This window comes from Pyxicephalus adspersus, chromosome 4 (genome assembly GCF_032062135.1).
Source record: "Pyxicephalus adspersus chromosome 4, UCB_Pads_2.0, whole genome shotgun sequence".
Lineage (NCBI taxonomy): Eukaryota > Metazoa > Chordata > Amphibia > Anura > Pyxicephalidae > Pyxicephalus > Pyxicephalus adspersus.
The window spans coordinates 79,469,314-79,492,085 of record NC_092861.1 but is presented as its reverse complement, the minus strand read 5'-3'; the positions used below and the strand labels follow the sequence as shown (position 1 = coordinate 79,492,085).

At 37.0% G+C, this 22,772-nt stretch overlaps 1 protein-coding gene across 1 annotated transcript in view; it reads right to left on the bottom strand.

The window, feature by feature from the left end:
- Positions 1-296: 296 nt before the first annotated feature.
- The window catches only part of FOXO3 (forkhead box O3), a 44,141-nt gene continuing 21,665 nt past the window's right edge, over positions 297-22,772 (bottom strand). The window contains exons 2-3 of the mRNA XM_072408736.1: positions 12,512-13,928; positions 297-6,182 (exon numbers count right to left, since the gene is read on the bottom strand). Coding sequence (XP_072264837.1) covers positions 12,540-13,928 — 1,389 coding nt within the window. The 3' untranslated portion in view covers positions 297-6,182; positions 12,512-12,539. The remainder of the gene's footprint in view (positions 6,183-12,511; positions 13,929-22,772) is intronic.

The window sequence follows — 22,772 nt, the reverse complement described above, 5'->3', positions numbered from 1 at the left end:
ATGAGTTGTAATGCTTAAGATTTTGCAAATAACTAATCAGCAACAATTTAAAAAAAAACAATCTGATTTCATTAGAACCAACCACGCCACTGGAAAGGCTTACTGTGTGCAATTTTACAGGAAATGGGCATCTATTGACTGCAGAAGGCAACCTAAGGAGAAACTTTATGGGACAGAGACATACGGAACAAAAAAAAAAAAACCCAAAAAAACACTGACAATTACAAAAAGATCAGTGGTAAAGAGGAATTCATAGCAAAATAAATCTCATACATAAAATGAAAAACACAACAAAGTCAGAGATCCATTATGCTTTATTTACATGCATCACCATTTGTTTTAAAACTAGATTACAATTTAAAATGGAATACACAAGGCAATACCTACTAACACCATGTGGAGTAAAGCACTGCTTTTATATTGCAATTGAAAAGGAAAAGGTGTCCAAATCAGGTTGTTGGGTAGAAGGTAGTACATTTGTGGGCTGTCACCTTTCCATAGCAATTAGTGTAAATGGTTTCAAGAAAGATGCATCCTGCATACAATAAACAGGTCTTGTGACAACATGTAAACTGTAAACACACTAATGCCGCTGATATTCCTTACATTAACAATGTAGAAGTGAAAGTGTTTGGACAACATACATGAGACATTATTTGTACACTGTTTGTAGACATCAAAAGGAAAGAATTTGGCTGGTGTAATATATTTTTACATAATTATGGATACATAGATACCAATCTTTACATACAAGTGTTTATTAATCGCCAATTTAGCAAAAAGGTAGTAGGACATGGATGACATGAAAGCATTGACATGAATTTTTCTTCATTCAGAATATGCCTAGACTTAGTTTTAATTGTGTAATCTTCCAGAAAAAATGTCAGGATTTAAAAGGAAGAGTGCCAAGCTAATGCCTGAAAAAGATGACAAACGCCCACACAAATGTTAGGTAAAATAACACTATCTGGTCTCTGACTTTATAGACAAAAGGGAATACAGAAGAAAAAACAATATTAAACTGCATTAATGCTTCCTAAAACAAATGTCCCTTAGTAAGCATCCACCCGACAATGCTAGTTTGCTTACCCCCATCTACAAATATATAAATGTTAATTGTCAGGCTTTGTTTTCTTTTCCAAAAAACAAAAAAATTATTCACTCTGTATCGTATATATAATTTTTTCGTTAAAAGACAACATGCCAGCTTTTCTATATCCACTGGCTGGGAAGGGGTCAGGAAGATACTCTGTACTAGTCAGACGTACACAAAATATGTTTATCAGTACACACCGGACAACAGACATGACGACCAGAGAATATGTTGTCATTTGGTTTAGAGTAGCGCTTTCCAAATACATATAAATAACTGGGTGCGTGTGTACACATATGTTATTGAACACATACACACATGTGAAGGAAAAAAAAAACAAAAACTAGAAAACACATTTTCTATTCATAAAAGAAAATAAAAGTAATTTGGACTTTTAGTTCTAAGAATTTGTAAATCATTACAAATGAAGGTTTTGTATTTTATATTTTAATATACAGCATATTTTGCATTCTAAGCACTCAAGATTGTCATACCTTTTTTTCTCAACAGATTTCCTATGTGTGAGAACACTAGATCATGATATAGTAATACTAGTTAACTGGTGGTTACTTAGGGATAGGACTTAGTAAATAAAGAATAATACAACAGCTGATAAACAGAGGACATTGGATTATTTCGTAAAAAGAATAAAACATTTTGCCCTTAACCAAACTTAAATTACCTTTCCAAGTATTTCTTTCCTATTCTTACATCATTCCGCTTTGAGAGGTATGTAAGAAAGTGTTTGAGTCTAAGTGCTGAATAAAACATTAGAAATCAGAATGAATTATAAATTTCGGTTTAGAATTAATCCCCAGTTTAGTTTTTATTACCAGAGCAGTTTATGTGCTGTAAACGCAGCAGTCATTTGTGTAACAACATAGCCTTTAAGACCTGGTCTGCAAAAACAAAAAGCAGATTCTGAGTGGTAAAAAGAAATTTTTCACTGTTTATTCCTCTGCTTAGGTTGCGAAGCACTACTGCTTCTTTAAAACTGAGGCCAGATTAAAACAGCCATCCCCCAACAAATGCAGGATCACATGAAATCTTTGTGCAGTACTGGCTTCCAAACCTATGGTTTCCAGTAAAGGAGATTTCAGCACCCCATTACAGCACCATTAGGAACAAAATTCCACAAGCAGCACAAATGACAATCAGCTTCCTGATGCTGAATACATTTGGTTCCACTTTGTAGCAGAGTACTGCTATACTTTGCAGCTGTTTCGGCTTAGATGTAACCAAATATATACACGTGTCAAGAATCACACAGACTATTCATTGTTCAGCATTGTTTACTAGAGGGTATTTCTGCTATGCTGCAATGATGCAAAGCATTTAAACTTCACATATATAAATACTGACAAGCACCACCAAGTCCTCCTGCCGAACCCTTCATAACTGGGAGGACTGTAAATACAGGAAATGATAGTACAGTGAGGGAAAAGCAGTTTCTGATAGGATGTAGATACTGATGGAGCTACTAATTACTCTTGCAGGCAGCATAAACCATCCTGACAATAGGAATCTTCTTGTAAACATTACCAAGCTGCAGAGGCCAAAGGTAGAAAGTGCCAAGGTGCCATTGTTACATAAGCAGTCTGATACAGAAGTGGTGATTCCTTTAGAATTATACTGCAAGGCCAAGATACACTTGACAAAAAAACATGACAATTTTCATGCAATGCGATAAAGGTTCTAGATATACCCTATGACACAATTTTATGTAGAGATACTCTTTAAAAAATGACAATTTTTGAGTGGCAAAATTTCTTTAAATACACTACGCAGCCAAAAAAAAAAAAAAAATCAGCTAAATTATTTGGAGTTTCACCTGGAAATTCGTTTTCAGCAAAATGACACAGATCTATTTTTTTTGAACATTATGAGATGTCTGTAGTTGTCATTTGAACAACCCCAGGTCCTCACATGTACACCAAGGATATGAACAGTGTGTGAACCCTAGCAATCAATTATAAACCTTTTTTTTTTATGATCTTACTGATCTGGTTATAGATTGATGCCCTTTTTGCACATTGAAAATCCATATGCTTTACACTATTTTACTAACAAAACAATCTAAAATTATCCTACCATTCTGAAGCCTGATATGGGGATATTATACAAATATTAAGCTTTCCCTATTTACTGCGGCGGAAGTATCAATGCCAGTCGGGTAAATAGGGAAGCAACTGCAAGGGGGTGGGTCCGGAGCTCCAGCAGCCCCTGGCCAATCCGCTGGCAACCCCCGGAACGAACTACCAGCTAGGCCGTATCTGGCCTAAAGGCCGGAGTTTGCCGACCCCTGATTTAGAGTATTAAAACACACATTCTCCGCAGAAGACGGTGGTGAGGGGGGTTAGGGGGTGTAAGGGATTAAACAACTTGGTCAAAGTTAATGCTGGAAATAAATGTACAGAATTATGGCACCAGCATAGTTATAAAGATGAAAACTCACATGAACTAAGATGAACTTAACATTTTGCCACTCAAAAGTCATTTTTTTGAGAAATTCTAAGTATTTTTTTTATAGTACTGTATTTGGCCTCAGGGCATTCCATACAACTTATTTTATTATTCCAATGGGTGGTGTCATTCTACAGGGTGCATCATAAAGCATTTCAGTTCACATACGAAAGTTTGCATTCATATGTTCTCAAATATAAATCAAGACCAAGGTAAAAAGGTCTATTAGGGCAATTACCTATTAACTGAGGGGACTACATTAGGTGTGTGTGTGTGTATATTAGTATAGTTACCTCTTCTCATTCCAGCCTCTGCCCACCCATATGTTTGCATCATTCAGCATGGTTATAGTTTCCACATCCCACCACCATCATTCTGAAAAACTTTCAGTCCTGTATCCACAACAAGACTGAACAAGCCATGTAGAATATCGGTGATGGAATGCAAAACTACTACTTGACTAAATGATGTGGTAGGTACACAAAAGCAAGTAGCTATACCAAGTCACCTAAGTTTGGGGGTCAGCAATCTGAATATAAACCAAAATTCAAAGCCATTTTGGGGAAAAATTATTCAGTATATTCTGAATAACAGTGTTGAGTGTTGATCATAAAATGCTGACACACTAGTGATTTCACTTTGTTCAATAATATTACAGTAGAGAACCAGTAAGGTGTCCTTCACCCAATTCACAGTTAGTAAAGTGTCAGATAAAGCCATCATGCAGCTCTATGCCCTTTGGTAGGAAACAGGAGACTGCTTTGTAAACACAGACATATCCAATGCTACAAACACTATTGGTGGAAAGGGTTAATTCTCCCTGAATTCTGATTGCAGGGTTTTTATGTTTAAGTAAGGATAACTTTCAGGATAAACTAACCACATATGACAATGAGGTGTGGTGTAACTAAATGATGCTACATTTTATTTTTGTACAACAGTATGTATATTGGGCAAAATGGTAATGACATGCATTTTAGTATGGACTGGCATTAGGTTGTGAGAAAAAGAAAAACTACAACAATATAAAGATTATGGGACATCTTCTATCACGCAGCTCTAACCTCACCAATGAAATGGCAGAGAAGTCAAAGGTTGTGAGGAATTAGACAAATGGCTTTCTTTATCAGTAGTGGGAGGCAGAAAGTTCATGTTCCCAATGGAGAATTGGTCACACCATAGGAAAGCATGCACTTAACCTTTCAGAATGCTACTTTGCTTCAATTTCCTAAAACCCATGCATAATTATTTATCTTTATACATAACAAAATATATTTATAGATTTATATTCATAATGCCATAATGTAAAGGAAAGTTCATATATCAATAAAAAATACAGAATGTATATACCTGCAAATCAATACCTTCTGTATTCTATAAATCAAGCTACGATATTGTACCATTGATGTTTGTTCACACTCTAAATCCCCACCCCACCCAAAAACAAAAATGGCAAAATAAATCAGTTTAGATTATCAGACATGCCAAAGAATATAATGGAAGGGCCCTTTCAGCACCAATGTGCTATCTATGTCACGTAGACAAGACTGTCACATAAAACACCTCCTATACTCAATGTCAGGTTCAGCAAGTAGTGGACAGCATAGTAAATTGTAAGACAGTCATGTCACACTGCTGTCTGGGGTTTCCATGTGCAGGGCAGACTATTCCAACTGGAGTAATGGAAGACCCATATAGTGCAATGTGCAGTACAAACATCCCATGTACAGTAATCCTGGCTGTTTACATGCATAGACAGCACTGCCAAAACACTGTTCTGTGTGTTAGGTTTGTTTTGGGTTTAAACTCCCTATGTGACAATAAGGCTGGAGGGAAAAAAATATCTAAAACAATAAAGCATGAAAGTACAGCTTTAAAAACAAATGGTATAAAGTCCACGGTTCAGGATATATTAATAAAATACAGCAGTATACAACTGATTTGGGCGACAGAAGAAGTACCATGTCAGCAACAAATTTTTTATCCCTGAATTTCCTCATCTTTAAATGAAAAAAAAAAAAAAAAAAGTGTAACGGAAATTAAAGTGATCATCATGACAAAGTTTCTCCTTGGAAAGTGGTGCCTTTTGGCATATAAGAGGAGGCAGTAGAAATTTGTATAATGTTGACTGTTAGCTTATGAATGTCTAGCAGATGATTTCTGCTAAGTAAATGAAGAAATGGAACACAAAGCAAGAGTTTTACAATTAAGGTATGCAAAAAGATAAAGAAAAATGCAATTCAACACCCAGTAAAGAAATAAACAGCATGGAGATGGGTTGGATTTTTAAGCTGGTGAGGGATGCGATGCAAGGCAACTACACCAGCTATGAATTGGTTGACACACACCACTGTATAACTACACAGTGTTCACAAGAAATATATTGTACTCTTCCATCTACGTTCCCATTCCATGCAGAAGGTTTTGCATACTTGAGCATGAGAGGAGAAAACATCCTGGAAAGACCTTTACAGGAATTAAAGGATTTCTGCTAACAGTCTTCGTAAAGTAAGGAAATTGACGCAGGTTTCGTGAAAAGATCTTAAGCTGTAAACAGTATCACTGTCCACTGACAGCAGTTTTGGCAAAGGGTTTCATTTATAGGGTCTTTTGTCAGTTCCTGGACCTGGAAAAAGAAAAAAAGAAAAAAAGGTTACATAAAATTAAAATAAAAGTACTATTAGCTCTAGAGTCCTTTACGCTTTCATAACAAGTATTTAGAATAAAGGCTGCAATTTGCACATACTGGATTCTTGAACATGACAATGAGTTCACACAAATGCCCTCAACAGTCACCAGATCTAAATCTAAAAGAGCAGCTTTGGGGATGTGGTGGGGAAGCAAATTATGGATGTGTAACAAAAAATGTTTGCTTCATTCTATCATGTCATTGTGAACCAAAATCCCTGAGAATGTCTCTGGCACCTTGTTCCACCTTTGCTATTAGTAATTATGGCAGCTGGTATGACAAAGATTGTCTTACCTAGTACCAAAAAAAAGGGGTTGGTGACTTATTTCCACCTCTGTATAGAAAAGCAGCCTATATACTGCAAATTTGAGTCATAATGGGGCAGCTGTTAACATAAGTCACTTTACATTTACCATTAAGAAGTGGTGTATTGCTCTTTACTATAGTGGTTTATGCTGATGACAGCAATTAATAGAAAAGCAACTTGTATTCAGACAAGAAGTCAGGAAATAAAGACTAGACTAATTGTTACCACAACATAAAAAATGACATGCACAAAGATTATAACTTAAGTAAGCCAGCTGTGACTGTGTATTACAGTGTAAAACATTGCATAAATGCCAGCAAGTCATGTGCATATCCAGAACATATTCAGCCAAACAAAAAAAAGCATTACTCAACCCAGACCTGGTGTGTGGGTCTCTGAAATAAGACATTCCTATGCTACCACAGCACCAAGCTGGCCAACAGTGAAGATGACACTACCCCTTCCATTTACTTCTGATACTAGTTCCTATTCATTACATATGGATAGTGCAGATGCTATTCCTTAACTTTACCTAGGGTAAAGCAGACCTTATTTTAAATAAAGGAGGAAGAGAGTCTCTGGTCCTCATTTATACAAATATTATGTGGCAGCCAGGCTTGCTAATTAATCAATATATCACGCTGTGTCGGACACAGGTTATGAGTGGGTAGCTATTGGGGCAGCTGAAGTGTCTCCTCTCCCTATAGACAGTCTACTCTGCATCTTGTGGTCATAGATCTAACCCAGTGCTGAAACATACAATGTTTAAATGTGATAGGCTCAAATGTTTAGGTGGTCGGCTGTCCCCACAAACTCCCCGGGTCACTTAATTTATGCTACATTTAGTTTGTGGATGACCTACAACAGAAACTGTATGATAGGTTGTTTCTGCAGGGTCCTAGAAGATTTGCTCCCCCCTTTCCCCCCCACCTTGAGATTTTCTGAATCATGTAAAAGTGATATATAGTAGCTTCCTATCTAAACTAGCCTCCAAGCCGCATGCTTACATCACTACCTGGGAAAAGAATTTGCACAGCAAGCTGAGCTGTGGCAGTTCATTTAGGGCTACATAGCTTGTAGCTCTCCAAATAGCGCTGCAGTTAGGGCAAACTGTAAACTACTGATGAGATAGAATCAGCAAGGCTTTGCAAATATTTGGGTAATTATTAGGCTAGATCATGCTTTACAGAATGTTCCTCTAAAGTTGCACCATTTCACATCTGGTGGGATTGTCCAAAAATATGCTGGATTGCCGTCTTTTGGTTGGACCTCAAGCTCTCTCTACTAAATCTTAAGCCTGAATACTAAGTTCCCCCAGTTCTCCCTACTTCAACTTATTTTCACAGCAGCCAAGCTGGTACTAGCAAGAGCCCGGAGCTCAGCTACTCCTACAGTCATCCAGGTCAAACAGAAAATGTCATGGAACCTCATTATCGAGAAAATGTCCGCAACTTTGAATGATACTCAGATATTTATAACAAATTTCAGAGAATTTGGGAACTATGAACACAGCATCATCTCCCAACGGTCAGTACCAAGTATTTAAACTCACCTTAGGGCACCACAAATTTTGTTTGTAGTTAGGGATTCAGTGAGGGCTGTAACCCTTCAGGTATTTCTGGGTTCACCCCTTCCCCCAACCAGAGCATTCTCCCTTTCCTTCTACTGTGGTTTTTATCTGGGTTCTATTATGGGATTGTATTACCAATGAGACATGACCTATACCATTTTCAGAAGACGTTGAGATGTCAGAAGGGTTTCACCCTCTTTTTGTCTGCCCCCCTTCAATTTATTCCCTCTCAATTATTATTTTGTTCCTGTTTTATATTGGTGCCCTTGTTCTACTTGAAAATTTAATAAAAAGTTATTAAAACAGAAACACAGACAAACCAGTCTTGCAGAAGGGTTTTCTTTTAAATCCTTGTTGAAGAAGCTGCCTATCCTGTGCCTGAAAGCTCACTTTACAATACATTTGTTCTTCATATTCAGTCCTAAACCCAGATATGTTTTTTAAGCCGGTGGGAAGAAATTATAGGTAGGTATCAGCCACTGTATTACTACCCAAAAACAGCCGGGTGGTTACCGATATTTGTGATTTATGTGACTCTTTTGGAGGAGCTATATAACAATGCAACCAAAAGCTAACACAATTTTGGCTTTTACACAGCTAGACAAATCTAAATCATTTACCTACGACAAGTGGAATTCTCTGAAAACTATTTACAAAAGAATAATGTTTTCTTTTGCTGTAACTGTCAAAGCACACATTACCAACTATTACAATTGTTACACTATTGAATAAAGAACAAAAAAAACCTTTTTTGCTTGATTTTAGATATCTCAAACACTTTTTTCCCATTTAATTCTTTGTGCAGAACGTTGTCTGTATACATGAACATTATGATTAATGAAGTCTTATATAATATGATCACCAACATATGGTAAAAATTTAAAGGAGAAAATTTGTATTGGCATTTTGGCATTATCCTACACACAGTGCTTGCTGTCAGATAAAATTAGCTTACTTGCTTCTAAAGTAAAACAGAAACTGGCCAGAGATGGAGCAAAATTCAATTTGGGCATAAACGTACATGTATCATCATGGCTGATGCCCAAATGAAGTTATTATTCAAATTCTAGTGCTAATCTTGCTTAACCAGACCATGTCAGGGAAAAAAAAAACCACAAGGAGGTGGTGCATACTACAGATATTTCTCCCATTGTGTGCCCCCAGAGCCCCAAACCTGGTATATAAACAGTGCAAACAATGTCAACCAACACACCAATATACATGTCGGAATAGGTTGCTAAAGTGACTAAATTCCTTTAGTGAATATATGGGTAGTAAGACTCCTGAGCCCTGACAGAACACTTACTTACCATCAGTTTGTTATGTACAATCTAATGATAGGTACATTTTAATAGGATGTAAAGCACACAGAGGTAGCTATAAATGTAAACAAGCAACTTTTCTAAACTACAATTAAAGTGGTTAAGAGTTATTCTGTTAAGAATTCTACACATTTGGAAAAAAGAAGAAAAGGCCGATTCTAGAGAGATGTTAGTTGTAATGATAATGTAATATAGATTGAAAGCCTCTACAGTTTGTTCTTCCAGGTAATACTTAAAAAAGGATAGCTTCTCCAATTGTCCATATCAAAGGCCTTGCTGATAATACAATATAGCATACTTAACCTCTAAGCACTAACCTAAATTCTGAACAACTATAACAACTGTTCACAAGTTACAAAGCAAAATATTTTGAGAGATATTAGATTTTTCACAATCTTATGGGAAGCGATTCCAATAAACAAAATACTGAAGTTCTGAAAGTGACTTTTACAGATAAATTTTGGGTGAAATCTCAACAGGGTATATTTACATGTGACTTCCACTGGGTTTTATGTGCATCATGTGACTGTTCTCCATACTTAAGTTTTTAGTTCCAGCCTTCCAATTCAAGTTGTCTTTTCTTGCTTAGTCTTTTACACATCTACAAGGTTATAAAACAAATAACTAAAACACTGGCCATCTCATTAACGAAGTCCCCAAGTTGCAAAATAATGGGTAAATATGTGGAAGATTTTTCACAACGAAGCAGAAAACTTCATGTAAACTAGAGCCTAAAACCAAAACTTGCAAAAACAGAAGATGCAAATTGTGCAGCCACATCAATCCATTTAAAACTTCAATATTACTCACTCATACAGTACTTTAGTTTGTTTTCAATAGGTTTTTATTAGTAGTAAGGTACAGAAATAAGGCAAACATATATATTAGAAACAGAACCTTTTCACTTTATACAAATATAGTCAGTCATCTTGTGGATTTCTCCACAGTGAAAAACAGTGTCCAACAGGACAAAAATGCCCTGTTTGCAATCCGGTCCTGATACAAAATATCATTCTGATGGAAATTTAACATCTTCTAGCTGCCTGTATAGGCAGTATACTGACTCCGTTGAGTATGCTACAGAAAACATATTTCAAACATATTACCATACCCCAAACAAATAGGGGGAAGGCCAAGGGTAACAAAGGGAAAAGAAAAAAATGTATACAACAGGGATTCGGGTCTATGAAATTACAGAGCAGAAGACACATCGATAATAGCGCTGGAAATTTATATTAATTACCATATGTTTGACAAGGTCGACATAAACATATTAGATAGAGAATATTAGAGCCAAGGTTTTAGCAAACTTATCATGTGTCAGTCACTGAACCTGACAATTTTTCATTGATGAATATAGCGTCCACTCTAGGTAGGACCTCATGGTAGGGAACTAACTGTTGTTTCCAATTCTTGGCTAAGGTCTGTTTGGCCAACAGAAGAATGTAAGAACATAATTTAAATTGGCTATTTGTCGAGGTTGGTGGCTTCAAATGGAGTAATGCCATCCAGGGATCCCTAGTTACAGTCCTCCAGACCAATGTGCTCATCAGTTTAAAAATCCTACCCCAAAAATGAATTACTAAAGGGCATTGCCACCACACATGAACTTCTGTTACCAGTTCCCCACATCCCCTAAAACATAAACCCGAAACCTGTGGAGAGAAATGTTTTACTTTGGCCGGGACCACAGTACTTCAGTTGTTGTGGACAAATCATAGGCTTACAATATGTCAGACTGATATTACTGTAAAACAATCTCTAGGTGGGAAGGACATGGGAAGGAATTCTCCTATAAAACAGCCTCTAGTAATGAGGAAAACATTAAGACACGAATAGAGTGTTCTGTATGTGGGCCATGGTTAAGAAGTAATTCTGATATTTTCAGCCTACATTTTTTGATAACCTTTAGGTGGACTTCCACTTATCTCTTTATGGGGAAAGGAGATCATGACAGGTCATATAACATGTCATTCAGGTACACTGGACCAAAATTGTAGTTGTATTCTATAAATTACTACAAAGCTTTACAGGAACACTCTTTTGCCATCTTCCAATTAAATGATAGCTGCTGCACTATTTGAGTTTCACCAAAATCCTCAGGTTAAAAAGTAGGCCAGTGAAGAAAAAATACTTGAAAATCCTAACTTCTTTTTTTCCTTCTAGAGCATGATCAGTAGCCTAAACAATGCTCTTTCTTTAATAAAAAGGGTTCTGCACAAATCACTGTAAATAAGCTGCAAAAAAAATACATAGTGTTTAAAACATTTTAGATACCAAATTATAAAAAATTGTTGAAGTACCAATGCAATCCCAATCTAGAGTTTATAAATGCAGTTTTCCATCTTGAAGAATGACAAAAACGCCCTCAGATTTCCTTAAAAAAAAGTCAACCTTCCTCTGTGTTATTGTGTGGTACAAAAGACCTGTAGCAGTAAAGTGACGGATTTATACAACAGAATCATATGACAATGTACAAAAAGTAGTAACAGGTGAATTGGTGCAAGGTTGTGTGAAATTTATCCTCAACAAAGGATTTACAGTGAAATGAGCACAGTGGGTAATTATGTTTTATTAGCAAAGTCTGGGAAATATACATTCCACCTTCCATTACTGGAATTTATTATTAACATCAGATGTACTGGATGACTTGGGAAATCCAACATATTCATTAAAATTCATAGACTGCATCAGACCGAAATGTACTAATTTATACAGTCTAGGCTTGTAATAATCTAAAATAAAGAGCATGGGGAGAACAGCATACCGGTTCCTGTTCATGTACATGGATGAACTACCATTACCTGTCAACAATACCCAGATGGAAAACATAGCAACAGTTATATTTGCAAACATGATTGGTATTCCTGTCCATCCATTTCTAAGATTTGATGTGACAGTTGAAGCAGCTGGCCAAGGAGCGTCATTCTATACTCTCCTCCAATCAACTCCTTGCACTGCAAAACAACGGACTGGCTCCTTTTTCTGCTTCCCCTATGCCTAGAGTGACCTATGCTGTACAGGGACTACAAGAGATTGATATCAGGTCAACTGACAGGATACTGACCTGGTAAGCTCATGCTTGTATCACATCTTCAACCTGGTACCCAGCTCTGTGAAGATGTCTGCTTAGCACCTGTGAAAGTTCCCACTGCTAGACTGACATTCTGAGCAGAGATGAGAGAATCAAAGTTAAAATCCAGCCCATCTGCATCCATTAATTCATTGCGAATGATAGTCTCCATGTCACATTCCAAGCTCCCACTGAAAATCTCCAGGTCCAAATCAGTTGGGAACTTTTCATGCACTGGAAGGTTCATGCCTGTGGAGTACAAGGGTCCTGAGAGTGTGTCTGAGAGGGCTTGCATAGAATGAGTGACCGAGGACTGCTGCTGGTGTTTGGACGAGTCTAAGTTGTTGCTGTCATTTAAACCAATGTTATTTATGCTGTTTGACAAGGCACGACTGCCACCAAGAAATGAATTATGGGATTGGTGCTGGTGGTGGAGCAAATTCTGGTTAATGAGGCTTCCCCCTTGATTAGGCTGGGCTGCAAAGGACATCATGGGGTCACTCCTCAGAATAATATTTCTACGTGAATTCTGAGCAGTGACTGCAGTACTGGCTTGGGACATAAGGGGGTCGGACTGAGTCATTAATACGTCACTATGGCTAAGGGAATCGGTGGTCAGCAGGTCCTGAAGGGACTGGTTGCTATAATGGTTTATGGAAGAAAATGTTGCTTGTTTGTTCTCTTGGATGGTTTGCATTGGAGACTGACGAAGAGATGTCAATGGGAAATTGAAGCTACTAGTGTTGTTGAAGCTACTGGATGGAGAGCCAAGGCTTGAGCCCTTAGTGCCATAAGTAAAGCTGGAACTTCTTTGCATGCCAACACTTGGAGATGACTGCTGAGACGGAGTAAGAGAAATGTCATCCAGCAAATCATCAATAAGATTTTCTGTTAGACCATCATTTAAGTTCATGGTTCCAGCCATATCTGTTATCCTTGGCAACTCCACTGTGGATGGTTTTGTTATGGACGGAGACATACTGCCAGGGCTATACAACATGGGGGAAATAGGTGAATCATCATCCTGAACATCATCAAGCTCAGTTGTTGCTGGAATTGGAGATAAACGACCACTTATTGTACTGGCGTTTGAGTTTGTACGGGAACGAAAATCTGTCCAAGCATCCAACTCATCACTGCTACGAGATGTTGGGCTTCCCGGCCATTTGAGTTGTGATGGGCTATCATCTGTAGCATCCTGGGACACTTGCATGGATGCCTTTTTCTTTGCTGCTCTTCCCCGGCTCTTAGTGTATTTGTTGCTGTTGTCCATTGACACTGCACGTCTTCTGGGTGCCTTACCACCTTTTCCTCCCTCCGGATTGATCATCCACCAAGAGCTTTTTCCAGTTCCCTCATTTTGTACTCTAATAAATCTGCTGTGCAGAGACAAATTATGCCGGATAGAGTTCTGAGGAAATAAGAGGAAATAAGAGTTAATCAAATTGTTAAAAAAAGCAAGGAAAAAAAAAAAAAACAGTGGATATCCTAAAATATGGTTCAAGCTTTTATGTTCTCAATTACATAGCGAACATTTATATTATCTACCAAGTTTATCTTCCTGTCTGGTGGGTACACCTGTTTTGGGCTTGTGCTCTGAGGATTTTAAAGAGATTCCCCCTCACTTCCTGTGATCTTTGCAGTAGAGAAAGAAAAGGAAAATGCACTAAATTGGACATGTACAACATTTTAAGGAATAATAAAAAAAAAAACTTGAGTTAAAAAGTTCTTTTTTTTTCATTCAAGAAACCAATTATATTTCTCCTACTTCTGGCACATGTATTTGCACACAGTTTTGTTTCTCTGGTGGATAGCTGCTCTGTGCAAATTATTACCCTTTTAATTGATAATCATAGCCTAAGACAAAATATTTGATGGTCCTTGTATAATGCCAATGCTGGAACAGGGCCTGTTCTTCAGATTCTTTACTCCTCTCAATAGAAAACCTCCTTGTTAGTGCAGCTAGCCCTGTTTTTTTCTATTTAGCTAAAACATACTCTAAATGCAATAACCTACCTGAGGAATACAGTTCTAACCTTTCAAGTAGAGTAGAAACATTTTCTAAATGAGGAGTATTGCTTTGTTTGCGGGCAGCATAGGAACACTGCTTTCACTGAACATATGCCTTTCCTATTCCAGCCTGTTGTAAGAGAAGCAGCTCAAAGGTTTTAACTACTGCACAGTTTGTACAACTGCTTTTTTTGATTGTGGCAGAGAGCTTTATTACTGACATTATGCTTATTACCTACTGAGAGAGCTAAACCTTATTTTAAAATATTATTACAAAATTTGACCTATTATGGATAAAGCTAAACATGACCACAGGTATTTTCCTGTATGCATGGAGTTCTATTTTTAGGGGTTTTATTAATAATTTGGGCACACTGATTTGGCAATTTAGAACTTATTTTTACCACTTTTCCACCAATATATTTTTTGTTTAGCACAGCATTAATGGGTCATTTATTTTATTGAATAAAAAAATGTAGATGGAAAAAATCCTTAAAGAGGCTAAGTACCAAATTTCACCAGCATGTGGTTCCAAATAGTAGCCCGATTTACATTGTAAGGTAGATGGCCAATCTGTAAATGCGATCTTAAATCTTTGAATGGCTCTCAGATTTGGTCATATCAAAGACTTTATATTCTTTGTTCTGAGCAAAGGGGGGAATTGGATGGCCCAATGTCAGGTAATACGACTAGATAAGGGGAGCTGTTTTTGGCAAGCTCCCTCAGTGGAATGGGAGGTTCCATAAACTGCAAAGTGGAAGGTTTTATGTGTCAACTACACAGCACTGCATGAACCTATCCAATCGTAGGCCTACTTTAAATTAAATTATATATATATATATATATATATATATATATATATATATATATCACACACACACACACAGTGGAATGGGAGGTTCCATAAACTGCAAAGTGATATATATATATATATGGAACATATTCAAGAACTTGGCCCTGGCCCTGCCAATCAAGACGTTTGAAGATTCCAAACCCTGAAAAAGACCAGGTCAAGATATGACGACGCTACAGTAGCAATGGCAAGTTCTTTCATTTTAACAAACAGTACACTAGTTTGAGGCCTTATATGTCCCTAAATGATGTACAAATTATTGAGGGGGACATGTTAGCCAATTACTTATTGTGGGATAAACCAGGACATACTGAAGCTGCAAAATTTTGTCTGGGCATCTAGGCTTCCCTTGGTTATGGAAAGGTTAACATTATTGGATAGATAATTGTTAACCATACAATGTTTTTTTCCATGATCCAAAACACATTTTAATATCTGAAACATCATTATGTTTGCAGTGTGCCATCATCAATATGCAGTACATAACTGACAGGTCCATTTAGCATTGATCAGGTAATGCTGCTCACGGGTTTTTTTTTCTGGTCTTCCTTACCTCGGTGTACACACCTTGCATTTTATGGAGCTCAAAGTGTTAATATAATTTTAAGTTAATTCTATGGAATTACAGTTACTGGAAATGTAAACCTATGATTCAGTCTAGGATACTAAAACATATCCATTCTTGTATCTCAAGGGAAAATAAGCTTGTAAAAATATAAAAGGCTATTTAATTCTTAGTCTGTGGGAACTGGCAACATACAGGGACTTCCAGTCAGGTTCATGGTTTCCAGTGGCTTTACACGGAATACAAACTGACCACAACAGAGAATCTTTCAATGTTAACCACAGTCTGGCACACAGCAGCCATTTCATCCTTAGAGACAATTCTTCTCCACAAAAAAAAAAAAAAAAAAAAAAAAATCTGCAATAATAAAGCAAACCTTACTGATAATTTTGTTTCCACATGCTTTATAATTGCTTTTGAAAAATACACATTTGTAAAAGCTTTTGCCTCCAGAAGCGATTGTGTTTAGGATCAGAAGAAAGGAAAACAAACACTAAACTGAGAAAGCAGCAAAGAAAACATTGTGTGGATCTGCTTTCCAGGACCTCCATAGGAAATAGTGTAAACATATGAAGAAGCTGGTAAGGGGAGCACATTTCAGGACCTTAACAGCTGTTTGCAGTCTGTGCCCGCTGGAGAGCATTTCAGAACATTCCATTCTGCACACAGGCGCACATTCAATTCTGGCATATACTCAACTCCATTTATAGTTTAGCCACAGATCTTGCTCTCATTGCATTTTCTATTTGTTGCCACTGACAATAAATATAACACATTTTTACCAAAAAGTGGCAAAAGGTGAGGCAAGAAAGACTATTTTTAAAGAATGCAAAACACTGCCCTAAAGAGAACGATTAGACAGATGTAAAGCGCTTAATAGACTAAATGGTACCTAATTGCCATGCACTTTTTAGGGCCTAAATACTTCATCCAGCCACACACTTTTTATTAGTAGTGTGGAAGGTGTGGAACTTCTGTCATTGTTTCCTGCTGTCCGTGAGTTTAGGAAATGAGGAAAAAATTGGACCTGACCTATCATAGTAAGGCATGTTCATATTTTGCCACCTCATGCAACACCTAATGGTGAGCTCTCCTCATTTTATCTGGTGGACCCAAAGTTCCCAGTCTGACACAGCTGTTGCACCATCCATTCCCCTTCTACAGCTTGTCTCAGCATATATAGATAATTTTGTGCTAGCTTTTTTATTTATACACAGAAACAACCTTTTTTTTGTAATATTACCATGCCTATGAAATTCTCCTCTTTAAGGGCTTGTTCCGACTACTGGTAAAAAAAAGCCCAAAAATAACAAAACTGTGGTGTGTACTCAGTTTTCAGTAACCACCCGGCTGTTTTTGGGTTGTTACCGAAAAGCTTGGTCACAATACAGGGGCTGCCACCTGCCTACAATTTCTTACCACCCAGCTTAAAATTAGAACTGATTTACATACATACCAACATTGAAAATATTTTCTTTTAATATATGTTTAATGTCAAATTAAAAAAAAAAATCACAAAACATTTTCTTTTATGGAAGACCAAGACTTTTAAAGCCTCAGGTGACAAAACATACATTTTCATCTATCCTTTCATAGCTCACACAGCTTTGTAGCTCAGTGGTTTTAGACTAAATGTAGAAAAGTAGTCCATTAGCAGCCCAAACATTGTTTAGTAGGCAGAAGATTCATCCTCCCAATAAAATGTTATTTGTAAAGGATGTGTTGAAACAAAAAAGTCAGGGTTTCCACTTGACTGATATTCTAATTTCTAACTTGCTTATACAGGTAGTCCCCAAGTTAAGGACATCAGACATAAGGGGGACTCCTAGAATGGAGGCTTAATGGGGGAGGGGTGGTTCACATGACTTGCAGAAGAAAACTTTTGCAGCCTCTTGTAACTCTTTAATGACCAAGACAAACTGCAGTTGCACAGCTTCCTCCAGAAGTTAATGAATGTCTAGGCTTCACAAATTTTTTTTTTTGCTTTGTTTGTGATTAACTAACAGTGAGGATTTTATACAGTAACTGACACCACACTGCCTAATAATATGTTGAGACAAAAATCTGTCCTAATTGCATTTATTAAAATAATGTACCTGTTCTGAATTACATACAAATTCAACACAAGAACAAGCCCACAGTCCCTATCCCGTATGTAACCCGGGGACTACCTGTAATTAGTTATACCATATCCCATGAAGTATTAACCAACACCGACAATGCTCTGGAAGGCATTTACGCACAGAAAAATATATAGGCTGCTAGCACTAATCAGGCACTGGTGTGGAACAAACATGAAGCAGAAATCAGAACTCCTGACCTGCATACCTGCAATTTTTTGGTGGGGGTTGGTGGTAATTAAAGGTGATTAAAAGGTAATGCAATACTGCAACCTATTCTTTATCAGTAAATAAGATTACAGTCACAAGGTATTTAATCTGTATTGTTCAGAAATGTACTCATCCAACTGTAGGTTCAAATGTTCCCCCAGGTCTAGGTGAAGTTTATGTCAAACTTCTAAATCAGATTGAAGTCATACCCTACTTATCTTATCCAATTCCAGGTATTGTGCACAAACCAATGCATCCCATAAAAATATTCCATAAATAGCTTTTATAGAAGGAGCAAAGAATAGCAAATGGGTCTTATGCTCCTCCTCCCCCCTTCCCGCTCTATTGAACAGAACACCCGTAGTTCCTAAATTGTCACTCAAAATGATCTCAAGAACTGATTTTTTTTTTTTTTTTTTTTTTTTTAAATTGTGTATTTTGGAAAGGAGCTTTTCTTATGAAAGTTTGTGATTGCCATGGGTATTGCTAAACTACTAAATTACAATAACCTAAGTTACCAAAATTAAAATGCTCTAACTAAGCAGGAACAATAATGCTAGAGTATTACAGGTGAAGTGTGTTACTTTTAAAAATCATTTAAAATTATAAAGTGTGTGAAGGTTTCATTTATTACGGTATAATTTTGATATAGCTTTATAGATGCAATCTGTACAAATTGAAAAGATCCCCAAATAAAATAACATATTACCTTTAACTGCACAAAGTCAGCCCTACCAATGTCACAAGGTCCCCAAGTGTTTGCTCCTGTCTGTGCTATGAAGCAGAACAACCAGTAAAAGTAAGTGTGTCTGGTACCTTTTCACTTTTTATTATGTCCAGGGTGTTAATGACAAGGCAAGTTCCCCAGCTTTATTTGATAAAATGTGCCATACAATAAAAGGTTGAAAACTATAAAATGTTATGCATATTTATTATAAGTTTTACCTGCAAAAGCGGCAGAACAAATCAATTGAGGAAGACAAAATGATGACCTACCATTAATAGCAAAAATATGAAAGTGAACCTGCTAAAGCAAATACAAGGTCTCATTTAAAGAATATAAAAAAAGTTCATATAACTGCAGATATAAAAAATATGTATTATCTGTGTGAACATCTATTTTACATTTGATCAGAAAAAAAAAAGTTTTCTTTATACAATGATCCTTCTGCCAAGTGCGCACTAATCCAGGAAACAGCTTGGCAACTACTTTTTTGGCTTTTTTTTCAGGCAAAAAAAATTAGGATGATTAAGTGAGCCCCCTCTTTAGTGCGATAAAGGTGGACTTAAAGCGGCACTCCAGGAAACTATAAGAAGGCACAAATAATGAAGGTCTGTGATCATCAATTAATTATCAAATGTGCAAACTGTATATTAGTAAGGAAAGACACAGGCCCATTCATACTGGACAGGGCTGTGTGGTAAAGCTGCATAAATCTCATGACTGGATAGACAGAAAAATGAGTTGGTCGGCAGACAAAACAGCATTCATACATGTATTTCAGCTGTGTATTTAGCCGCTTGCTTGGAGTTCCATTAGCAAATCTCAATATTCAGGAAGAGTATAATTATTTACTTAAATGCACCCTACCATTTGAGTAACTTTTGTTGCTGGGATCAAAATCTCTTTTTAAAACAAAAGTCATAAACGTCACCTCTTCCACTGCCTGATATTCACATATCACACACGGTATTTTTCCAAACACTCAACCTTTCCCAGTTAAACAATTTCTACAGTACAGACCAAAGGATCCTCCAGAGGTTGGTAGGAATTCCTTGACCAGTAATTTGTGCCTCTCAGGTCAGTTTACTAACCCAATGATCTTTTAGGCTATATTGTAAGGGTGCCATTCTTCCCACTGTCCGGCAATGCAAAGAACATTCTTACTACTGACCATCCCACTAATGCACTGTGAAATTAGTATTTATAGCAGGGATTTCCTATGGATCCAGGTATAGGTAGAAGGACAATTGAACATCTTATGTGCATGGGACAGCTTTGAATTTTTTAAATAGGTAGTTTTGTATTTAAAGATCAGTTATAACAAAATGCTTTCATTTTAATATTTAACACAGTAAAAGATGCATATTAGAGAGGACCTACATACACATTAAGTCTTTTCTTTAAGGAGAGACATTTTTTTAACCTTTTTCTAACGACAGAATGGCTTTAAAAGTGCTTGAGATCCAGTCATGCTACAGTGCCTACACAATAAAGGAGCATGTTAGAGAAACAATGACATTAGTCCTCTGTTAGCAGGAGGAAGATATTATTCCAACCTCACCTCCCCCACTTAATAACACTGTTGCAGCCCTGCAAACTTCATTTTCAAAGTAAAGAGACAATAGCATCTTCATGAGACAACATGCAAACACACCTCCATAAACAAAAAAAATACTGTCTGAGCACCATAGTTAATGTACAAATAACTTTTAATAAGTATATTTACAAAGGTCTATAGAGTACTAACATTTGACCATCATAGTCATATGTGGCCTTCATAGTAAGAAAGCACCGAGTCTATCAACAATGGGGATTTTACTTTAAAAGCATAACCACCACCAACAACACCACCCCCTCTAAAAATCACCTTTCCTGTACAGCTAAATTTATACCTGTAGATGCAAAAAAACAAGCTGTCCCACCTATCTTGTAAGAAGAGAGACAGAATTTTAAAAGAAGTGTTCACTTCAAGGTACATCAGCAAGTACAGCATGTCTCATTAACATACTCATTTCACAGCAGTTCTCAATGCCAAAAGCACAACCCTGACTCGGTTAATGTTCAACCTCTGCCTGACTTCCATACCACATCATTCTGTGAAAGCTTATGAACTTGTCAGTGATTCGCATGCCAAGAAAAGGCAAAACTACTTTAGCAGGAAAGCTTGATTATTACCAAGTCAGCAAACTCTTGGAAAGCTGTCATTTCTGATAGAACAGGAAAAACTCTCTTTCAGAAACATATATTAATAAAGAGAGTGGCTGCGCTTAGCATGTTGAATATTAGGAAATCTGAAGGTTTGCCTGGAAAAACAATGAAACGAACATGCATCAGGTGTTAACCTTGAGAATGGCCTGCGTGACACTTCATTCTTTCCTGCATTATATGTGTTGACATGGAACTCAGTGGGGATTTTTAAGATATTAAAAGTCACTGCCTCTATGGTAACTACATTCTTTGGTTACAACCAATATGAAAACACAGTGCTCATGTACTGTATATATTAAGATACGTACACACTTCCAATTATTATCGTTGGAAAAAAAAAAAAAAAAAAACAATTTAGGCAACACAATCAGAACGCATCTTTGAACAGTACAGGGTTTTCTTATGTTATGCTTATGCTTTGTCAGCAGCAGAAGTTCCTGTTACTTCCGGTTATAGAGGCCATGTGGCACTGCCAAGTCAATAAGGGCCACACATGGTATGCTTAGCCACATTGTGCAGCTTACATAGCACTTCCTATGACAGCTAAACTTGGGAGGGAAAAGATAGACAATAGTATGTGCTGCTTGACAGGTGTGTACTTACTACTTAGAAGAAAAGAACACCTTGTCAAATGTGAAGGCACTGGTGCTTTAGGAACCAGCGTTGTGGGGTGAGGTGCCCAGGTGGCAGGCAATGTGCTAGCTGTGTAAGGCTGTGCGGGATCGCCTAATCCTAAATCAGATCTGAGCCTACCCTTACCTACAGTCCAAATGACAAAATCATGTGCTCTCAAGTTACATTTTGCAAAACACAAACAGAAAAACAAAACCTTGTTCATTAGTAATGGTAAATGTGACATTGTAAATGTTAAAAGCTAAAATGCAAGAAAAAGATAACGCATTTCAACTTCCCTGAAAACAAATCAACTCCGGCAGAGCTTTTATTCTTCCATTTGAAAAGATTTATCAAGGTAACGCCCTGTTAGTCTTGTAAATTTTCTTTTTTTTTCCTTTGGCAATCACAAGCAAAGTACAATGCTTATTTCTCAAACTTGGTCATTCCAGGAAAGCAGCCAGATATTTTCAATAATTCCAAAACACTGTTCTGTTCCTTTTACTAGCCAAGGATAGTTTAAATACAGTCCTTTAACATCCGCTTACAAAAAGAGGCATAAATGTAACTGCTTTATCATATAAGATTTAACTATAGAAATTCTGGCAAACTGCTACTCTTATCTCCCAGCCTAGGTCAGTTTAGGTCATGATTTACAGTCATTTAATGCACAATTGGCCCTAGTTAGCTATACCTGGCCTACAATCCAAACACTGCCACTCATTGTGCCAGGACTACACATCCACTACCTTCTGATGTTCAATTGGTGTGTCATCACAACTGGTTAAGATGTTACCCCTGCAGTCTGTGAAACAAAAGTGAAACTGGTGAAAAACTCTTTATAAAAAAAAAAAGAGGTCATTTGCCAATACCTAACTTACTAGGATACTGAAATTTGTGCTCAAAAGCACCATAAAAAATATATAAACTGCATATTAAAATAAAAAAAGTCA